General features: G+C 50.6%; 2 protein-coding genes across 6 annotated transcripts; both read left to right on the top strand.

The window, feature by feature from the left end:
- The first annotated feature begins 410 nt into the window (after positions 1-410).
- Positions 411-7639, top strand: KCNE2 (potassium voltage-gated channel subfamily E regulatory subunit 2). 2 transcript variants are annotated; one of them, XM_064721722.1, is made up of 6 exons: positions 411-505; positions 3555-3637; positions 4316-4381; positions 4544-4707; positions 4753-4895; positions 7116-7639. In XM_064721722.1, exon 6 carries the CDS (start codon positions 7133-7135, stop codon positions 7508-7510), a length of 378 nt encoding a protein of 125 aa, XP_064577792.1. In that variant the 5' UTR covers positions 411-505; positions 3555-3637; positions 4316-4381; positions 4544-4707; positions 4753-4895; positions 7116-7132; the 3' UTR covers positions 7511-7639. The 2 variants fall into 2 exon arrangements, with proteins under 2 accessions (XP_064577792.1, XP_064578575.1); XM_064722505.1 differs by lacking the exons at positions 411-505; positions 3555-3637; positions 4316-4381; positions 4544-4707; positions 4753-4895 and adding an exon at positions 6965-7016.
- Positions 7640-9729: 2090 nt separating this feature from the next.
- Positions 9730-20504, top strand: SMIM11 (small integral membrane protein 11). Of its 4 annotated transcripts, none has more exons than XM_064704250.1 (5): positions 9730-9821; positions 11275-11336; positions 16077-16164; positions 18698-18877; positions 20320-20503. In XM_064704250.1, exons 3-4 carry the CDS (start codon positions 16144-16146, stop codon positions 18863-18865), a joined length of 189 nt encoding a protein of 62 aa, XP_064560320.1. In that variant the 5' UTR covers positions 9730-9821; positions 11275-11336; positions 16077-16143; the 3' UTR covers positions 18866-18877; positions 20320-20503. The 4 variants fall into 4 exon arrangements, with proteins under 4 accessions (XP_064560320.1, XP_064560291.1, XP_064560310.1 ...); XM_064704240.1 differs by lacking the exon at positions 9730-9821 and adding an exon at positions 13071-13238 and having other exon boundaries at positions 20320-20504; XM_064704230.1 differs by lacking the exon at positions 9730-9821 and adding an exon at positions 13071-13177 and having other exon boundaries at positions 20320-20504.
- Positions 20505-20753: the final 249 nt, after the last annotated feature.

Here is a 20753-nt window from a genome sequence, read left to right on the forward strand (position 1 = left end):
ACTGGGACAAAAAAACCAAACAACCAATTAAACAAACCCAAACCCCCAGCCAATGCTGCTGTCAGTGATTCTCTTTGCCCCCCAGGATGTTTTGAGCAGAGGTTGCCCTCAGGTCCCCGCAGGCTGTTCCAGTTCAGCTGCAGCACCAATATTTTAATTAGAGCTGAAAGAATGGGGAACCCCCCATATTTCAGAGGGATCAGTGCGGACACCTCGTTTCTCTTCCTTTCTGAGGGACACACACACACCTGAGCATTTCAGGCATCACATCTGCTCTTCCCAGCCAGAAATATCCGTGTTTGCTTTTCCACTTCAGGGCTCTGTGCAGCCAACACCCTCATTTATCCCCTGCAGCTTTTGCAACAGCACCACATAAAACCATGGCAACAAAGCTGGGCAGCAAAGCTGGGCACTGCAGCCTCCTCCTGCCTCCCATTTCTCCATCCCTGCAGCACAGCTTTCCTTGGCAGGATCTCCTTGCTCTCCACACCTCCCGGACAGGAAGGTGCAGCAACTTCTCTTCTGCCATGTCCTAAGTGTGATCATTTATTTGTGGGGAGTTGGGATATGTTCCAATTCAGGAATAAAATTATATTATAATTATATTATATTATATTATATATTATATTATAATATATATTATATATCTATTACAATTATATATAAATTAATATTATAATATAAAATATGTATATATTTATAATTTAATATAATATATATAAAATTTATATATATAATATAATATAATATAATATAATATAATATAATATAATATAATATAATATAATATAATATATTACTGTAATAATATAATAATTATATTATTACATTATTTAGATTGTGGGAATAAGTTAGAGAAGGGATTTTTTTACAATTTGGGAGTTGTCTTTGATGATGTGTTTTTGTTTTGTTATTTTTTTGCTTTTGCATAGGTAGGAAGGGTGAGTTTTGCTTATGTTGTTATAATATGGTTTAGAAGGTTACAAAATTTTTAGTTATAAGACTTTTTAAGGAATTATTGATTCATAAAACACTGTTAATAAGGGTATTTATGTATTTACCTAATCTTTAAATATTTTGTTTTATGGATTTATATTACAGTGTAAGCTTTTTTTTGTTAATTATGTTATGACACATAAACTTATAGTATTGAGTTTTAATCTCTTTGTTTATTTTTATAAGTACTTTTATTTTTAGTTAGTTCTGAAAGTTCATTGCATTTCAGATTCCAAAACTAAGGGAAAAATTGCACCAGGGGAGGCTCAGATTAGGGATTACAAACAATTTTTTCCCTCACAGAGTGGTCAGGCCTTGGGATGAGCTGCTCAGGGAGGTGATGGAGGCACTGGAAGGGTTCAGGAGGAGTCTGGATGTGGCCTTGGGGACAGGGTTTGGGCTGATGCTGGATGTCCATGGAAGTCTCTCAGTGATTCTGTGACTCTGGGATTTGCCTTTAGCCACAAAGGAGCATCCCAGGTGTCCCTCTCCAGCAGGAATGAAGGACAGGGCATCCTGATGTGGTCTCTGACCTTCAGCCATGGAGTTACTGGGATATTTAGACAGGGTTTTAGCAGATATGGATATTTTGGGGCAGCCTGGGAGGATCCCTCTGGACACAGCCAGCACTGCAGCAGCTCAGCTGTTCCTGTGATCCTGTGGGGAAAGATGGGCTCAGACAAAGCCAAAGGGTCACACTGGGGATCACACACCAAATGGGGCTCAGACAAAGCCAAAGGGTCACACTGGGGATCACACACCAAATGGGGCTCAGACAAAGCCACAGGGGTCAACACCGGGGGATCAAACACCAAATGGGGCTCAGACAAACCCACAGGGTCACACTGGGGATCACACACCAAATGGGGCTCAGACAAAGCCAAAGGGTCACACTGGGGATCACACACCAAATGGGGCTCAGACAAACCCAAAGGGTCACACTGGGGATCAAACACCAAATGGGGCTCAGACAAACCCAAAGGGTCACACCAGGGGATCAAACACCAAATGGAGCCTCAGGATCTCTCAGGAAACCAAAGTACCCCAAGGGTTGGCCCACTCAGCACTCAGAGACCCCAAAAGATGCAAGAACTGATCCATAAGAAAGAAGCAATGCCAAAGGGTTTCCTCAGGTATAAAGAAAACCCAGCCTGGGCAGGGCAAGGCATCCAAAGGGCAGAGTTTGTTTCTTGCAGATGATGCAGGGGAACAATGGAATGTTGGGAGGAAAAGGGATCAAGTGCACTGAGAACCCCTCTGAAGGGAAATGTCTGGGGATCATCACTGATACCAATCCTCTGCTGTTCAGGAGAATCACAGAATCACTCAGGTGGGAAAAGGTTCCAAACCACAGCACAGGGACAGCACCAGGGAGGGATTTAGGTTGGGTTTTAGGGCAAGGTTCTTGCCCAGAGGGTGCTGGCACTGCCCTGGGAATGGGCACGGCCCCGAGGCTGCCACAGCTCCAGGAGCTGCCAGGGATGCCCAGGCTGGGCTTGGTGGGCTCTGGGCAGGGCAGGGCTGGCACTGGGGGATCCCTTCCCACTCAGCAATTCCATCATTATTATTATTCCATGAGATCAGGAGCATTTTGCTTGGCATTAGTCTCCATTCCAGAGCAATATTAAGGTTTCCACCTTTCCTGCCCAAGACATTTGTCTGCTCCTCCTCCTCCTCCTGTTTGATCGTTCCCACCCTGTGTGTCCCTGGGCCCTCCCTGCTCTCCAGACTCAGCAAAGCCTGAGCTCAGTGACCTTCAGGGGGACACTGGGACTGGCATTGTTCAGGGAATCTCTGGTGTCAGGAACAGCTGGTGGAAGAGAGGGGTTGAGGGAGGGATAAATTTCTCATTATTGGCAGTGATTTCTCAACTTGGGAACTTCCAGGCTCCTTCCTCATTTCCATAGCCAGACAAAAGAGCTCCAAGTGCCTTCACCCAGCTGGGAGCAGCCAGGGAATGTCACAGAGGTGCCTCAGGGGTTCCTCAGAGCACACAGAAGCTCTCTGGGGGCAAATCCAAGGGAACCTGCCAGGAGAAGTGTGGGATCAGGAGGAAATGCTGCCAGCAGCTGATCCCCATGCTGGAGGTTTCCTGCTAGGAACATCTCCAGGACGTTGCAGTGACCATGACAAGGGTGGCAGCAGCAGGTTTTCCTCAGGGATCAGCATTTTCCACACCAGGAGCAGATCTCCCTCCCTCTGGGGTGCGCTGTGGATTTGGGATCACTCCGTGCTGCCTTCCTGCCCCTCAAAGACGGCATTTCTTAGGCAGGACTGGCTGTAAGATGAAAATCTGGTTTTTTAGTCCCAGCCCAAGTGCCTGGGGAGCCTTTTGCCCCCCGATCCCACCACAATCCCCCTCCCTGGATGTCCCCAGCAGAGCAGGAGCTGCTGCTGATGCTCCTGATGTGGTCTCATTTCTCTGAACAAACTCCTCAGGTGTCTCAGAGCCTCTCAGAGGTGTCAGCATCTGCTGCTTGCCAGAAAGAAAGACAACTCTCATTCATTCTCCTTTTTTTTTCCTTCTCTTTTGGTTTGGTTTTCTGGGGTTTTTTTAGGAAGTTTTTTGTCTTTTCCTGCTCCAGCACACGAGTGAGGTGCCCACAGAGCAGAGCTCCGAGGATTTATTTCTGCAGCTAGGGTATGGAAGTGAAAAGGGGAAAGGAAAAGGGGAAAGGAAAAAAAGGGAAAGGAAAAAAAGGAAAGGAAAAAAAGGTGAAAGGAAAAAAAGAGGAAAGGAAAAAAAGAGGAAAGGAAAAAAAGAGGAAAGGGAAAAAAACAAAGGGAGAAGGAAAAAAAGGGGAAAAGGAAAAAAAAAAAAAGGGGAAAAGGAAAAAAAGGGAAAGAAAGGGAGGAAAAAAAAGGAAAGAAAAAGGGAAAGGAAAAAAGGGAAAGGAAAAAAGGGGGGGAAAAGGGAAGGGAAAAAAGGGGGAAAGGGAAAAGGAGGAAAGGGAGTTTTGAAGGGAAAGTGGGAAGGTTTGGAAAGGGGAAAGAAAGGGAAGTTGGGAAGGTTTGGGAAAGGGTTTGGGAAGGGTTGGGAAGGGAAGGGAAGGGAAGGGAAGGGAAGGGAAGGGAAGGGAAGGGAAGGGAAGGGAAGGGAAGGGAAGGGAAGGAGGAAGGGAAGGGAAGGGAAGGGAAGGGAAGGGAAGGGAAGGGAAGGGAAGGGAAGGGAAGGGAAGGGAAGGGAAGGGAAGGGAAGGGAAGGGAAGGGAAGGGAAGGGAAGGGAAGGGAAGGGAAGGGAAGGGAAGGGAAGGGAAGGGAACTCAAACTTAGGGTATTGAGCAGCCTGACTGCTCAGTGCTCACTTCTTGTGCCCAGATCAGCAAAGGAAATCATTGTTCTCATCACTGCTGGTGCTGCTGGTAGGAACATGGAATGATTCAGGTTGGAAGAGACCTCAAAGATGATCCCATTCCACTGTCCCAGCTTGCTCCAAGCCCCATCCTGGCATCCTGGAAGTGCCACAGCTGCTCTGGGCACCCTGTGCCAGGGCTTGCCAAGAATTCTCCTCTAGTAATTCTTAATATTATTATAATTATTTTACAGAGCTCATCTTTACTCTTGTGGCTCCCCAAGAATGGAGCTGCAGCCGTTTATCCCCAGAAAAGCTCTTTTCCAGTATCTGCACTTGCAGCAGGCAGCACAAAGGCTCAGTCCCAGATCCGACAGCATGACTGATGCAAGCTGTCAGCCAATATTTGACTTTCCAGGTGAGATTAGATTTAGCTTTTAATTTAATATAAACATAAGTGCAGTGCAAGGCACTTATTTCACAGGCACCTGCTCCCAGCCTCGTGCAGGCTCCTTAAAGACATCCCTGCTCTTTCTGAGGAGTTTCACCCCATTATCCAGTGGAGCTGGAAAATCCTGAATCTCCTTAGGGAAGGACACAGCAAAGGTAAGCTGCTGTTACAAGTCTATTTTCTCCTGAAAAATAATAGCAATTTTTGATGGAAACCAAGGAAAAAAGCAGGTTTTAGACAGTAAAGGCAATTTGTATTTGTATTTTCTCATTTAGTTTCATTAATTACCTTTATCCTCTATATTTGAGCATGTGTGAGGGAGTAACTGCAGAGGGATCCTCCTGTACGTGTACCTGAATCCCTGTGTGCACAAAGGCTGAATTCCTGAATTCCTGAATTCCTGAATTGGAACACATCCCAAATTTTTATTAGCAATGAAAATTCAGTGCCTCTTCCCCTTGGATGCAGCCAACTCCTTGTTCTTGAGGACGGGACTGGGAACAAAGGGATTTGGGGGAAAGATTTCCACAGGTTTAGGGCTTGGCTGGTCTGGAGAGATGAAGGAATTGCTCACATTAAAGTGGGACAGCCTGGGTGGGAATGGGATCCATGTGGGAATGGGATCCATTTGGGAATGGGATCTTTGTGGGAATGAGATCAGGTGGGAATGGGATCAGGTGGGAATGGGATCCATGTGGGAATGGGATCTGGGTGGGAATGGGATCTGTATGGGAATGGGATCTGTGTGGGAATGGGATTGGATAGGAATGGGATCTGTGTGGAGGATTGGGAATGGATTGTGGAATGGGATCTGTGTGGGAATGGGATCTGGTGGGGAAAGGGATCTGGGAATGGGATCGGTGGATGGTTGGTGGAATGGGATCTGGGTGGGAATGGGAACAGGTAGGAATGGCTCTGGTGGGATTGGGATTTGAATGGGAATGGGATCTGTGTGGGAATGGGATCTGGTGGGAATGGGATCAGGTGGGAATGGGATCTGGGTGGGAATGGGATCTGGTGGGAATGGGATCTGGGGGAATGGGATCTGTAGAATGGGATCTGGGTGGAAATGGGATCTGGTGGGAATGGGATCTGTGTGGGAATGGGATCTGGTGGGAATGGGATCTATGTGGGAATGGGATCTGGTCAGAATGGGATCTGGGTGGAAATGGGATCTGTGTGGGAATGGGATAAGATGGGAATGGAATCTGGTGGGAGTGGGATCTGTGTGGGAACGGGATCCATGCAGGAAAGAGATCTGGTGGGAATGGGATCTGGGTGGGAATGGGAACTGGTGAGAATGGCTCTGGTGGGAATGGGATCTGTGTGGGAATGGGATCTGGTCAGAATGGGATCTGGGTGGGAATGGGATCTGTGTGGGAATGGGATCAGGTAGGAATGGCTCTCATCAGAATGGGATCAGGTGGGAATGGGATCTGTGTGGGAAGGAATTCTGGAGGGCGGTTTTCCTCCTGTGGGACACACACCTGGTTCATGGGGTCTGAGCAGCACTGGGATCTGAATTTTGGGATAAATGGGATCAAACATGGCTTTGCAGTACCAGGCAGTGTTTCTTCCCCTGAGGCCACTCCAGGGATGGAGTCTCAGCCTCCCTGTCCCTCCCATGGCTTTGCCTTGTCCTCAGGAGCAATCCTTCCTCCCTTGTGGATTCCCCTCCGTAGGGAAGGGACAGTGCCACAAACGCTGTGCCAGGGCCATGGGGGCCTTCACCAAAGTGTCCCCAGAGCAAAGGGACCTGAGTGGGCTCCAGGATGAGCAGAGGATGGAGCAGCTCTGCTGGCAGGAAAGGCTGGCACAGCTGGCATTGCTCACCTGCACAGGAGAAGCTTTGGGCTGAGCTCAGGGCGGCCTTGCAGGGCCTGGAGGAGCCCCAGGAAAGCTGGAGAGAGACAATTGCCAGGGGATGCAGGGACAGCACCCAGGGAATGGCTGCCAGTGCCAGAGGGCAGGGCTGGGTGGGATCTTGGCAATGAGGAATTGTTCCCTGGCAGGGTGGGCAGGGCTGGGATGGAATTCCATCCCTGCATCCCTGGCAGTGCCCAAGGCCAGGTTGGACACTGGGGACATTGGAGCAGCCTGGGACAGTGGGAGGTGTCCCTGCCATGGCAGGGGTGCACTGGGTGGTTTTAAGGTCCCTTCCAGCCCAAACCATTCCATGATTGTGAGCAGGACCTCCTTGGGTCTCTGGACACACTGAACTACTCAGAGATGGGGATTCTCAGCTGAGCTAAAGCTGCACCTTCAAGAGTGAGAAGGTGATGTTACCAGATAATTGACATAACACCAACAAAATACTCCAAACCAACTCTTTTAATGCAGACATCTGATTAAAAAGAATATTTTCTTGTCTTTAGCAGCATAATTGGCAAGGATGACCAAGCTGCAGAACTTCACTTGGGCAGTGGAAGATATTTTCAAGGAAACCTTCCTCAATTACATGAACAGCTGGAGGAGGAACATGACAGAAGCAACGGACAAACTGCAGGCTGAGGTGGCTGCTGAAAACTTTGACTACGTTATCCTGTACCTGATGGTGATGATTGGGATGTTCTCCTTCATCATCGTGGCCATCCTGGTGAGCACTGTGAAATCCAAGAGGAGGGAGCACTCCAATGATCCCTACCACCAGTACATCGTGGAGGACTGGGGGGAGAAGTACAAGAACCAGGTGCTGAACCCAGAAGATCTCAAGTGTGTGGTCCATGAAAACCTGGGGGCAAGGGATAAAACAAGCCCAGAGTCCCCCTGACTTTCTGGGAACGCCAGCAGTGAGGGATTCGTGGAGCCACACAGAGGGAACTCACTGGAATTCCAAAGAGCTGTGCAAGTGTTGATTCAATTTACACACAGGTCAATGGACAATGGAGTCCTGAGGAAATCAATGTCATGGTTCCTGTGAGGATCTTGGGAAAGTCCAAGAAAAATTTGTGATTGTTCTTCCCTTTGATAGTCTGTCCGTTGGAAAAATAAAGCCATGACAGGGAAAACTTGATTATCTGAGCATTTTTAAATCCACAAGCAGATCTGGATGTTCCCACCTCAGAATAACTGTGAATTAGTGCTGGTCAAAAGTGCCAATCTAGATCCAAACTGTGTGACTTAAAACCACTTGAAAAATAACCTGAAAATATCCAGTAAATTCTCCAATCTCCACGCATTGACTGAAGAAGCAATTAGGGAATTGTGAAAAACGCCAATCACTTGTTTTTAAAATTTTAAAAGTTTAATAGTAATAAAATGGTTATAAAAATAGCAATACAATTAGAGTAATAATAATTTGGACAATTTGAATTAGGACAATATGAGACAATAAAAACAAAGAATTACAGACAGTCCGGGTACCTTTTTCTGGGCATCACAAGCCCGAAAAAGGCCCCACGTTAACAGAGGATTAACCCTGAAAAACAATAACCTGTTCCATATTCATACACCACATCCATGATGCATAAATTCCATTCAAACACAGGATTCTGTCTGGTCATCTCTTCCTCTAAATCCTAGCAGCGCCCTTGAGGTGGGAAGAAGTTCATTTCTTGTGATAATGGAGCAATAAATTCTTTTTTTCTGAAAGATTCAGGTGTCCTGTGGCTGCTGTCTCACTGCAAGTCCTTTCTTGAAAAAAAAGTATGTTACATAGCAGAGTTTCTATTTGAACATTTTTTATAACCTAAAACTATATTTAACACACTACTTAAGAGAATTAATACAGCATTACTTTCTAACACAACACATATAACATTCATTTGAATATTTGCGAAAAGCCAATCAGAAAATAGGCATTTTTCACAGGAATGAATCACAGGAGCCACCTGATACCTGCACACACACACTCCCGACTTCTTTTTAGTGATCTGATTCCTATTTTCGCTCGTGTTTAATAATAAATGACAAAGAGCTTCTTTTCTTTGGGAGCCTGTGGCTTGTCTTGGACACAGATTTGGAGATTTGAGCTGATGCCACCACTCTGTAGATGTGCTGGAGGTGCAAAAGAAGCACAAGCAGCAGGCTGGAGGAAGGGATTGTCTTCTCTGCTCGTGTGAGACCTGACCTGCAGAGCTGCCCCTGGATCATCACCAGACAAAGGTGGAGCTGCTGGGAGAGCTGGGGGTGCTCACCTGGACAGGAGAAACTCCAGGGAGAGCTCAGAGCCCCTGGCAGGGCCTGGAGGGGCTCCAGGAGAGCTGCAGAGGGACTTCTCGCATAGAAATGTATTGATAGGACACGGGGAAATGGCCTTAAATTGAAGGAGGGCAGGTTTATGTCAGATGTTAAGAAGAAATTCTTTAGTGTGAGGGTGGTGAGGGCCTGACACAGGGTGCCCACAGAGAGGACGTGGACTCCACATTCCTGCAAATGTTTAAGGCCAGGCTGGACAGGGCTTGGAGCAGTCTGGGATAGTGGAAGATATCCAGGCTGCTGCCAGCCCCAGTGTCCAACCTGGCCTTGGGCACTGCCAGGGATCCAGGGACACCCTGTGCCAGGGCCTGCCCACCCTCCCGGGAGGAAATTGTTCCTAATATCTGACCTAAACTTATACTTTTTCAGTTTGAGGCCATTCCCTGGGTGCTGTCCCTGCATCCCCTGGCAATTGTCTCTCTCCAGCTTTCCTGGGGCTCCTCCAGGCCCTGCAAGGCCGCCCTGAGCTCAGCCCAAAGCTTCTCCTGTGCAGGTGAGCAATGCCAGCTGTGCCAGCCTTTCCTGCCAGCAGAGCTGCTCCATCCCTCTGCCCATCCTGGAGCCTCCTCTGGGCTCTGCAGCAGCTCCAGCTCCTCCCTGCGCTGGGGCAGCTCTGCAGGTGGGAAATCACCTGTGGGGCACAGGGACCCATTCCCAACCATATCCCAATCCCCAGCTGGGGGCACGGGGGTCTCCGGGACCTCTCCACGGTCCCTGCAGAAGCTCTTTTATGGCAGAACTGTTAAATTTGAGGGGGAAAAGCGGGGCCCCGCCATGCCCAGCGCGGCAGCCGAGCGGGCGGAGCGGCCCCGGCCGGGCCCGGCGCTGCCGCTGCCGGGAGCTCCGTGAGAGAGCGCCGCCCCCGCTGCCATGGCCGCCCGCAGGTAGGACCGGCCTGGGCCCCTTCCTTTCCTCCTTCCTTCGCTTCCTTCTTCCTTTCTCTCCCCTCACGGCCCCGCGGGGCTCCGGCGGACCCCGGCCCGCATCGCCGCCGGCCCCGAGCGCTCCGCTCCCCGCAGCCTCGGCCGCTCCGCGGGGCCGGGCCCGCTGTCTGCCCTGCCCTCCCCGGCCTTCCCCTGTCCCTTCTCCACCGCCTCCTTGCCCTCCAGGCCTCGTCCTTTCTCTCCAACCCCCCTCCTGTCTAATCCACTCTCCCTTCCCTCTCTCCAGTCCCTTCCGTGTTGCTCACCCCGCTTTCCTCCATTTCCAGCCCCTCTTTGCCCTCCAGCTGCCCTTGCTCAGTCCCCTTGTTCCGTTGCTCTCCAGCCCCGTTACTTGATATTCGCCTTTCCCTCCTTGTTTACCAGCCCCCTTTCCTAGTTTCCATCGCCTTTCTTCCTTTCTAGGCCCTGTATTCTTGTTCTCCACTCCTTGCCTTTCCCCTCAGCCTCCCCCTCCTTATTCTCCCCTTACTCTGCAGCCCCCATTTCTTGTTCTCCAGCCCCCCTTCCTTGCTCTCCAGCCCCTTCACTTGATATCCACCTTTCTCTCCTTGTTCACCAGCCCCCTTTCCTGGTTCTCCATCGCCTTCCTTCCTCTCCAGACCCCCCATTCTTGTTCTCGGCTCCCTGCCTTTCCCCCTCCTTATTCTCCAGCCCCCATTCCTTGTTCTCCAATACCTCCTCCTTTCTCTTCTGCCCCAACTCCTTATTCTCCCCTTACTGTCGAGCCCCCATTCCTTGTTCTCCAGCCCCCATTCCTTGTTCTCCAGTATCCCTCCCTTCTCTCCAGCCCCCATTCCTTGTTCTCCAGTATCCCTCCTTTCTCTCCAGCCCCCATTCCTTGTTCTCCAGTATCCCTCCCTTCTCTCCAGCATCCATTCCTTGTTCTCCAGTATCCCTCCTTTCTCTCCAGCCCACCCTTCCTTGCTTTCCAGCCCCATTCCTTGCTCTGCACCCCCTGCTTTTCTTGCTTTCCACCTCTCTCCTTGTTCCTCAATCCCTTCCTTCTGCTCCAGCCCAGGACAGAGCTGGGCTGGGATCCAGGGAATTGTCTGCCCACCCTCCCTAATTCCCAATATCCCATCCATCCCTGCCCTTTGGCAGTCTAAAACCATTGCCCCTTGTCTTGGCAATCTCTGCCCATATAAAAAGTCCCTCTCACTCCTTTTCAGCACTGGAAGAGGCGCTAAGGTGTCCCTGGAATTGTCCCTTCTCCAGGCTGGACAATCCCAGTTCTCCAGCCTCTTCCCAGAGCAGAGGGGCTCCAATTTTGGGACCATCTTTGTGATGCCATGGTGGAAGGGTCTGATGTGCCCCTGGCATTTCTGGGTTTGGTTTGATTTTAATCCAGCCAATGTGAATGAAACATCCCATCTGCTGTGTTCCTGTTTTCCAGAGTTTGGAGTATGTGAGGAGCTGCCAGAGGAATCACTCATATTTTAATTTCTGCTTCATCAGGTATGAAGATCTTGATGGTTTTTTCGGTTGTTTTGATGTAGCTTGAGTTGGAACCTTGAGTTGATCCAAAATCAGAATCAGGTGTGGTTTGGAAGGGACCTTAAAGATCATGTCATTCCAAGCCTGCCATGAGTAGGGACACCTCCAGAGTCCCATCCAGCCTGGCCTTGGTGACTTATATTATATTATATTATATTATATTATATTATATTATATTATATTAATACTTATTATTGTTAATATAATATAATAATATATAATAATATAATATATAATAATATAATATAATATAATATAATATAATATAATATAATATAATATAATATAAATAATAATTATTATTATTATCATCATCATCATCTTTTATTATTTTGGGTTTTTATTATTATATATTATTCTGTACAAATAAAACTGAATCTGCCAAGCACTCAACCCTGCACACACTGCCCAGAATCTGTGACTGTCACCCAACAGTCCTCACACACACACCTGGCCCTGACAGGCCAAGGAAACCAAACCCCATCACTGTGGGTAAACAATCTCCATGCTGCATTCTGCTTTTGCACAAACACAGGCACAGCAAATAATAAGAATGTTTTTCCCTTTCTCTGAGGTTCAGAGATTGCAAAACCCAGAAATATTCTTGGGAAGAACTGTGCCTTGCTTTTCTCTGTGAAGAGAAATGTGGGGCTGCATAAAACTGCAGGGGGGAGCTGTCAGTGCAGTGCCAGGGAATCCCTGCCAGCCTGGGGCTGATTGATCCCAGCTCTGGAGCACCTGCCAGGGAATCCCTGCTGCTGTCCCTGCTCCCCTGGCTGCACAAGGGGCAGCTGAGGGATGGAGGGAGCAGTGCCCTTGTGTGGGGCCCAGCCCTGGCATTTCCCTGGGCAGGGAACAATGCCTGCCTGTGGATGTGTGCCCTGCTCCTTTCTGTGCCTTATCTCCTCAGGAAGGGCAAACACTCCATTCCAGCTGTTGATTTAAGATATCCCAGCCTTGAAAAAGCAGCGTTGGGGCTTTGTGCTCTTGCACTGATGACCTCAGTGCTCACAAGTGGTGGTTTTTAAGTGTGAAGGGAATCCTGGAAAGGTTTGGATTGGAAGGGATTTCAAAGCCCATCCATGGGCAGGGGCACCTTGCACTAATCCCAGGCTGCTCCCAGCCCCAGTGTCCAACCTGGCCCTGGGCTTTCAAATCCTCCCCTTTCCCCACTTTCTCCCCTCTTCCCACTGTGTTCTCCCTGCCCTGTGCTGCTTTTTATCAATCCTGAGGTTTCCACTGGATTTCATGAGGGCTGGGATCAGAGGGGGGCTGGAAAAGCCAGGGGAGGATGGTGGGATGTGGGAATGCAGCCTGGATTGGAGGGAGCAGTGACATTCCCACTGCACAGGGCACTGTGGGGACAGAGCAGCAGGATGGGAAACATGCTGGGATTACAGCAAACATGGAAAGAGACTTTGGGCAAGGGATGCAGGGACAGCACACAGGGAATGGCCTCAGGCTGAAGGAGGGCAGGGCTGGGTGGGATCTGGGCAATGAGGAATTGTTCCCTGGCAGGGTGGGCAGGGCTGGCATGGAATTCCATCCCTGGCAGTGCCCAAGGCCAGGCTGGACACTGGGGACAGTGGGAGGTGTCCCTGCCATCTCCAAGGTCCTTCCAAGCCAGACCATTCCATGATTCCATGAAGTGAAGCTACATTTCCTTGGAGGTGTAACAGCAGTGCCTGTTCACAGCCACCCTGACATCTCCTCAGCAGGAGAAGGAGCTGCACAACAGGATCAGCACAGGAACCGTGACTGATGGACAGGAATTTGCTGGTGGCTGCCACTCCAGGGCGTTGGTACAGCTGGGTCTTGGTCACTCTGGAGAAGTGGGAATGTTTCCAGAGAGGTCTCAGCAGGGTGAGAGGGAAAAGGAGAAAAGGAGAGGAGAGGGTGCACTGGCTGGAGAAATTAGAAAATCTCCCCAGAAACTGAGCTGCAAGAACATTTAATTTCTGCAGGGAGCTCAGCAGCTGCTCTCTGCTGTGGTGCTGATTGATTCAGCCCAGCTTTTCACGGTGCTGAGTGTTCTCTCCTGCTTTGCCACTCTTGCTCCATGGACAGAAAAGGCCTCCAGGGGTTAATTTGGATTCCAGGAGCTGAGCAGAGAGCCCAGGGCAGTGCTGTGTGTGCTGCCGCCTTTTCATCCCAGCAGTTCAGCTCTGCAGTGCTTGGTGAGCACTCAGGGCTCCAGGGACTGCTTGCTTTGCTCACCTCGATATTTATAAACTGTTAGTGTGGAGAATTCAATTTATCAATCACAGGGGATTGAGAAATTAGAGGATTCACTCAATGTTCAGGCTCCAAACAGAGCAGGTGGGCTTGGGAACCCTCAGGGAAGCCCCAGGGCAGCTCCTGAGTGTCCCTCAGTGCAGCAGGGGCAGGCAGGGCCAGCACAGCCAGCCCTGCTTTCCATGTTCTCCATGGGCAGCTGCCAGGGTGTGCAATGGCAGCCCCAGCAGCTGCCCTGCCCTGTCCCTGCCCTGTCACTGCTCTGTCACTGCCCTGTCCTGCCCTGTCCTGCTCTGTCACTGCCCTGTCCTGCCCTGTCCTGCTCTGTCACTGCCCTGTCCTGCTCTGTCACTGCCCTGTCCCTGCCCTGTCCCTGCCCTGCCCTGCCCTGTCCTACCCTGTCACTGCTCTGTCACTGCCCTGCCCTGTCCCTGCCCTGTCACTGCCCTGGCCTGCCCTGTCACTGCCCTGTCCCTGCCCTGTCCTGCCCTGTCACTGCCCTGTCACTGCCCTGTCCCTGCCCTGTCCCTGCCCTGTCACTGCCCTGTCCTGCCCTGTCACTGCCCTGTCACTGCCCTGTCCCTGCCCTGTCACTGCCCTGTCCTGCCCTGTCCCTGCCCTGTCCCTGCCCTGTCACTGCCCTGTCCTGTCACTACCCTGTCCCTGCCCTGTCTCTGTCCTGTCACTGCCCTGTCCCTGCCCTGTCACTGCTCTGTCACTGCTCTGTCACTGCCCTGTCCCTGCCCTGTCACTGCCCTGTCCTGCCCTGTCCCTGCCGTCATGCTCTCCTGCCTGTCACTGCCCTGTCCCTCCTGTCACTGCCCTGTCCTGCCCTGTCACTGCCCTGTCCCTGCCCTGTCCCCTGCCCTGTCACTGCCCTGTCACTGCTCTGTCACTGCCCTGTCCCTGCCCTGTCCCTGCCCTGTCACTGCCCTGTCACTGCTCTGTCCTGCCTGTCCTCCTGTCCTGCCCTGTCACTGCCCTGTCACTGCCTGTCCCTGTCCTGCCTGTCCCTGCCTGTCCTGCCCTGTCCTGCCTGTCCTGTCACTGCCCTGTCCTGCTCCTGTCACTGCTGTCCTGCCGCCTGTCCTGCCCTGTCCTGCCCTGTCTGCCTGTCCTGCCCTGTCACTGCCCTGTCACTGCTCTGTCCCTGCCCTGTCACTGCCCTGTCCCTGCCCTGTCCCTGCCCTGTCCCTGCCCTGTCACTGCCCTGTCACTGCCCTGTCCCTGCCCTGTCCCTGCCCTGTCCCTGCCCTGTCACTGCCCTGTCCCTGCCCTGTCCCTGCCCTGTCACTGCCCTGTCCCTGCCCTGTCCCTGCCCTGTCCCTGCCCTGTCCCTGCCCTGTCCCTGCCCTGTCCCTGCCCTGCCCTGCCCTGTCCCTGCCCTGTCACTGCCCTGTCCTGCTCTGTCATTGCCCTGTCCTGCCCTGTCCTGCCCTGTCCCTGCCCTGCCTTGCCCTGTCCTGCCCTGTCCTCTCCTGTCCCTGCCCTGTCACTGCTCTGTCCCTGCCCTGTCCCTGCCCTGTCCCTGCCCTGTCCCTGCCCTGTCACTGCCCTGTCCTGCCCTGTCCCTGCCCTGTCCCTGCCCTGTCCTGCCCTGTCCTGCCCTGTCCCTGCCCTGTCACTGCCCTGTCCCTGCCCTGTCCCTGCCCTGTCACTGCTCTGTCACTGCCCTGTCCTGCCCTGTCCTGTCCTGTCCCTGCCCTGTCCCTGCCCTGTCCCTGCCCTGTCCCTGCCCTGTCCCTGCCCTGTCCCTGCCCTGTCCCTGAGCTCGCTGGGACTGCTGGCATGAGCCCTCCCAGGCAGGGGGGCAATTAGCAGCTTGCCTAATTCTTCTTCCATTTCTGTTTCTCCAGGAGTCCATTCTGCTTTATTTCCCATTTCTGCAAGAGTTCATTCTGCTTTATTTCCCATTTCTCCAAGAGTTCATTCTGCTTTATTTTCCATTTCTCCAAGAGTTACTTCTGCTTTTATTTCCCATTTCTGCAAGAGTTAATTCTGCTTTGGTTTCCATTTCTCCAACAGTTAATTCTGCTTTGGTTTCCATTTCTCCAAGAGTTCATTCTGCTTTTATTTCTCATTTCTGCAAGAGTTCATTCTGCTTTATTTTTCATTTCTCCAAGAGTTCACGCTGTTTTTATTTCCATTTCTCCAAGAGTTCATTCTGTATTTATTTCCCTTTTCTCCAAGAGTTAATTCTGTTTTATTTCCCATTTCTGCAAGAGTTAATTCTGCTTTGGTTTTTATTTCTCCAAGAGTTACTTCTGCTTTTATTTCTCATTTCTGCAAGAGTTCATTCTGCTTTGTTTCCACTTCTCCAAGAGTTAATTCTGCTTTTTTTTTTTTTCTTTTCCATTTTCCAAGAGTTCATTCTGCTTTACTTTCCATTTCTCCAGGAGTTAATTGTGCTTTTTTTTTTTTCCATTTTCCAAGAGTTCATTCTGCTTTGTTTTCTGTGTCTCCCAGATGCTCCTGCCCTGCCCTGTGCCTCCAGGAGTGTGACCTCCCGGTCCTGGGGCTGCCCACAGCTGAGATGGTGGCCTTCAACTGGCAGGTGAGGCTGGGGCAGGTTCCCACAGCAAAGCAGGGATTGCTGCTCCTTCCATGGGGATGTGTTGGGTGGGATCTGATGGTTCCTTTCCCAGGGGAGGGTTCCCAAATCAGGGATTGCTCCTCTTTCCATGGGGATGTGTTGGGTGGGATCTGATGGTTCCTTTCCCAGGGGAGGGTTCCCAAATCAGGGATTTCTCCTCTTTCCATGGCTTGGGTGGGATCTGATGGTTCCTTTTCCATGGGAGGGTTCCCAAATCAGGGATTGCTGCTCTTTCCATGGGGATGTGTTGGGTGGGATCTGATGGTTCCTCTCCCAGGGGAGGGTTCCCAAATCAGGGATTGCTGCTGCTTCCATGGGCTGGGTGGGATCTGATGGTTCCTTTTCCATGGGAGGATTCCCAAATCAAGGATTGCTCCTCCTCTTTCCATGGGCTGGGTGGGATCTGATGGTTCCTTTTCCATGGGAGGGTTCCCAAATCAGGGATTGCTGCTCCTTCCATGGGCTGGGTGGGATCTGATGGTTCCTCTCCCAGGGCAGGGTTCCCAAATCAGGGATTTCACCTCTTTCCATGGGGATGTGTTGGGTGGGATCTGATGGTTCCTCTCCCAGGGGAGGATTCCCAAATCAGGGATTGCTGCTGCTTCCATGGCTTGGGTGGGATCTGATGGTTCCTTTCCCATGGGAGGGTTCTTTGACCCCCACCCTCTCAGGGACAGGGGATTTGGGGATTTCTTCTTGTCCTTCCTTGCCCATGTTAGACCTGAGCTCTGCTCAGCCCTGCTGCTCCTGCCTTTCCTCTTCCCAGGTTTTTCTCTGGCTGCTCTTCCCTCAGCTGCTTTTGTTACTGGAGGGGAATTTCTCCCACTGTGTTTTTGGGGTTTTGGGGTCATTGTGTCAGTGTTGGAGCAGGTTCCTCCTGCATGGAGCTGTTGGAACAAGTCCATGGAGGCTCCAGGATGGGCAGAGGATGGAGCAGCTCTGCTGGCAGGAAAGGCTGGCACAGCTGGCATTGCTCACCTGCACAGGAGAAGCTTTGGGCTGAGCTCAGGGCGGCCTTGCAGGGCCTGGAGGAGCCCCAGGAAAGCTGGAGAGAGACAATTGCCAGGGGATGCAGGGACAGCACACAGGGAATGGCTGCACACTGAAAAATTACAGGTTTAGATCAGATATTAGGAACAATTTCCTCTCTAACAGGGTGGGAAGGACTGGGATGGAATTCCATCCCTGCATCCCTGGCAGTGCCCAAGGCCAGGCTGGACACTGGGGACAGTGGGAGGTGTCCCTGCCATGGCAGGGGTGGGATGGGATGAACTTTAAATTCCCTCCCAACCCAAATCCAGATTTTGTTAATCCTTTTCTCTGATTCCCTCTGCCTTCCCCCTGTGATTTGAGTTCCATCCCCTCAGGACTCACTTCCAGAACCATCTCTGGAAGGGATCCCTGTGCAAACCCAGCTGGGAATGGTCCCAGTGCCAGAGGGCAGGGCTGGGTGGGATCCTGGCAATGAGGAATTGTTCCCTGGCAGGGTGGGCAGGGCTGGCATGGAATTCCATCCCTGCATCCCTGGCAGTGCCCAAGGCCAGGCTGGACACTGGGGACAGTGGGAGCTGTCCCTGCCATGGATCTGGATGAACTCTGAAATCCCTTCCAGCCCAAACCATTCCAGGACTCTGTAATTAACAATTTGAGCTCATTACATCAAATTTCCCCCTGCCCTGGTGTTGCAGAGCTGCTGCCTCTGTGGCTGTGGGGACATGGACAGAGCCTGGTGCTGTTTCCAAGCTCCCTGCTGGTGTAGGGACACAAGGCTTGGCCTCAGTTCAGAGCTTTGATGTGTCCTGACAGCCCTGGGAGATCCTGAGGGAACAGGGGGAGTTCCAAGTTCAGATTTAGCACAGAACTTTGGAATATCCTGCTGGGAAGGGACCACAGGGACCACCCAGTCCAGACCCCAACAACCCCACCCCATCCCTGGGGGGCTGCTCAGTGCCCACCACCCATTTCCATTGCAGTTTCCTCTCCAAGTTTATATTTTTACAGCATTGAAACAGTCTGTGCAACTCCAGGCATTCAGCAATCCTTGGATTTTTCCCTTTTCTCCCAGTTTCAAGTCATTTATCTGCCCCTTCCATTCCTCAGCAGGTTCATTGCAGAATTGCTGTGAGTTAAGATTTCCTGGGGTGTTTTTGGGGATCCCATCTGAGAGCTGATCCCCAGGGATCCTTCACCTGTGAGGATTCTTCAGCAGCTTTTCCACTTGCACAATTTCCCTAAAATACCCAGTTCTTCCCTTTTTTCAGCTCCAGATGGTGCAAATATTGCTGGAAAATGAGCAAAAGGAGTTCAGGACTTGAGGGAAAGAGGTTTTTTTTTGCTTTGTTGCTCTGCCTGGTTTAATTTCCCACACAAATAAAAAACCACGATGAGAGAGGAGCATTAATATTGGAATGGAAGATACAGAGCATCCCTATAAATTAAATTTTAATTGTCCAAGTGTTCCAGAAGTGCCTAAACAGATTCTTTGGCATTGCAGGCTCTGGAGAACTTCCCGCTGCTGATGTACATTTTGGCAGCTAAAACATTGATCCTTTGCTTGGCCTTTGCTGGAGTCAAAATGTACCAGAGCAAGAAAATTGAGGAGAAACTGAAGAGGGAACGTGAGGAGAAACTGAAAGCAGAAGCAGAGAAGAAGGATGAGTGAAGAGTGCCTCAGGTGTGGAATTGATTGGGCTTGGACATTGTTAATCCCAGTGGGATTGAGTTGGATTTTGGATCCCAAAATGAGCTCTTGGGATGTTTCAGGGATTTGCTGTCTCATTTTCTGTGGGACTTGCATGAGCCACTGTCCTGTTTGAGGATGTTTTAGCACAGTGTTCCCTCTCTGGTTTTATCTGCACAAAGAGAGGGATAAATTGGGAATAACTGCAGGGGAGCAGGCAGGCAGGATGCTGCAATCAGAGCTCTGGGCTTGAAGGCACAAAATAAAGAGAGAAAATAAATAATCTGCCCATTTCTAGAGGAGTGAAATCATTGCAGCTTGGGGAGGGGTTAGCTGGAAAGGGCAAATCCCACACCTGGAATTCCCAAAGGGACAGGTTCTGCTGTGGAACATCCACCATGTAGAATTCCCTGAGAAAAATGCACATTTTTCTGCTTGAAAGAGCAAAATGAACATGACAAAATCCCCTAAATTTGGGATTTTCATTCTGAAATTCCCGAGTTCCTCCCCTCTGTTGCCAAAGCTGAAGCAATCCCTGCATTCTTGGAGCAGATCCATGAGCAGAGTGAGTCCTGCCTGCTGCTTGGATTCTATTCCCTGCCTTGCTTGTCATTTTTGGAGCAGTTTGCTTCACTTCTCCCTGTTCTGCAGCAAAATGGGAATTCTATTCCTGCCTGCCCTTTGGAAGCTCAGTGGGAGTTTGATGTCATGTTGTTCTTGATTGAAATAAAATCTTCTTTCCCTTTCTGAGGTCATCCCCTCCCATCTAAAGACACTTCAAATCTTTCCTCAGTTTTATTTCCACCCTGCCACTCTTTTATTCCCTTTATTCCCAAGGATTGGGAATGGTGCCTAGGAATGAGGCCCTGGGAATAACCATGGGAACAAAGTTTTTTTCTATTTACACACAAAAATACCAAAAACGAAACAACAAAACAACCCAGCAAAACAACAAAAAAAACCCAGCAAAACCAAAGGGGTTTTTCATGCTTCCAGCAGATTCAGGACTTGGCTTTGGGGCAGATTTTGGGCACTTCCCTGGCAAAGGAAAGGTTGTTTAGGGCTGGGAGCAGCCTGGGGTAGTGGGCAATGTCCCTGCCCATGGATGGGATGAGCTTTAAGATCCCTCTAACCCAAACCAGCCCTGGATTCTGGGGTTCTGTGCAGTTTTATCCCAGGGAATTCTGTTTGGCAAACACAGCTCCAGGATCACCACACAAACCCTCAGTGCCCAGCAGGTGACACCACCCTTGGTGTTAAAACCTCTCTGATTCCACAGAAATTCCCTTCCCACTCCCCAGAGCTGCCCTGTCCTTGCTAAACTCGGATTCAGAGGGAGGAATTCCCTCATGGAGCTGGGAAGAGCTCCAGAGGTGCTCTGTGAACACAGGAGCTCCTGTCCCTGCTCTTCTCACTGCTCTGTCCCCACCCTGCAGGTTCCTCACCCTTGGATTCCCCTCCCAGCAGGATGAAGCCTTCCTGGAAAAGAAGGATGGGTAACCTCAGAGTGACACTTAAATTATCTCTGTTTTTATATGTACAAAGCAGCTGAGCCTCTATTTATGCAATAAAAAAAAAAAAGTCTTTGTTTAAAAAATAAACGTGGGTGCTGCTTCCTCAAAGGATTGGAGCTGCAGGGGAGGCACTTGGGAAGGATCAGCTGCAAGGAGGTGGCTGGGATGGAAGAGGAGAAGGGAAAAATGGAGGAGAAAAATGCTCTGGATGCATCCTGGGAGGCTCCAAGGAGAGGCAGAAGGAAGGGGAGAGGGCTCAGTGCAGCTTTTGCAGCTGCTTCCTGCAAGGGCCAGGCTGTGGGACCTGCCTGGAATCAGGAGGGCAATCCTGGGAGAGGAGCAGCTCCAGGCTCCTG

The sequence above is a fragment of the Zonotrichia leucophrys genome, chromosome 1, assembly GCF_028769735.1.
Source record: "Zonotrichia leucophrys gambelii isolate GWCS_2022_RI chromosome 1, RI_Zleu_2.0, whole genome shotgun sequence".
In the NCBI taxonomy this organism is placed as follows: Eukaryota; Metazoa; Chordata; class Aves; order Passeriformes; family Passerellidae; genus Zonotrichia; species Zonotrichia leucophrys.

Bases quoted from the DNA above. Each gene is read 5' to 3' on its own strand.
- KCNE2 (XM_064721722.1), top strand. From the start codon at position 7,133: ATGACCAAGCTGCAGAACTTCACTTGGGCAGTGGAAGATATTTTCAAG.
- SMIM11 (XM_064704250.1), top strand. From the start codon at position 16,144: ATGGTGGCCTTCAACTGGCAG. The intron at 16,165-18,697 runs GTGAGGCTGGGG...TTGGCATTGCAG, and splicing joins TGGTGGCCTTCAACTGGCAG to GCTCTGGAGAACTTCCCGCT.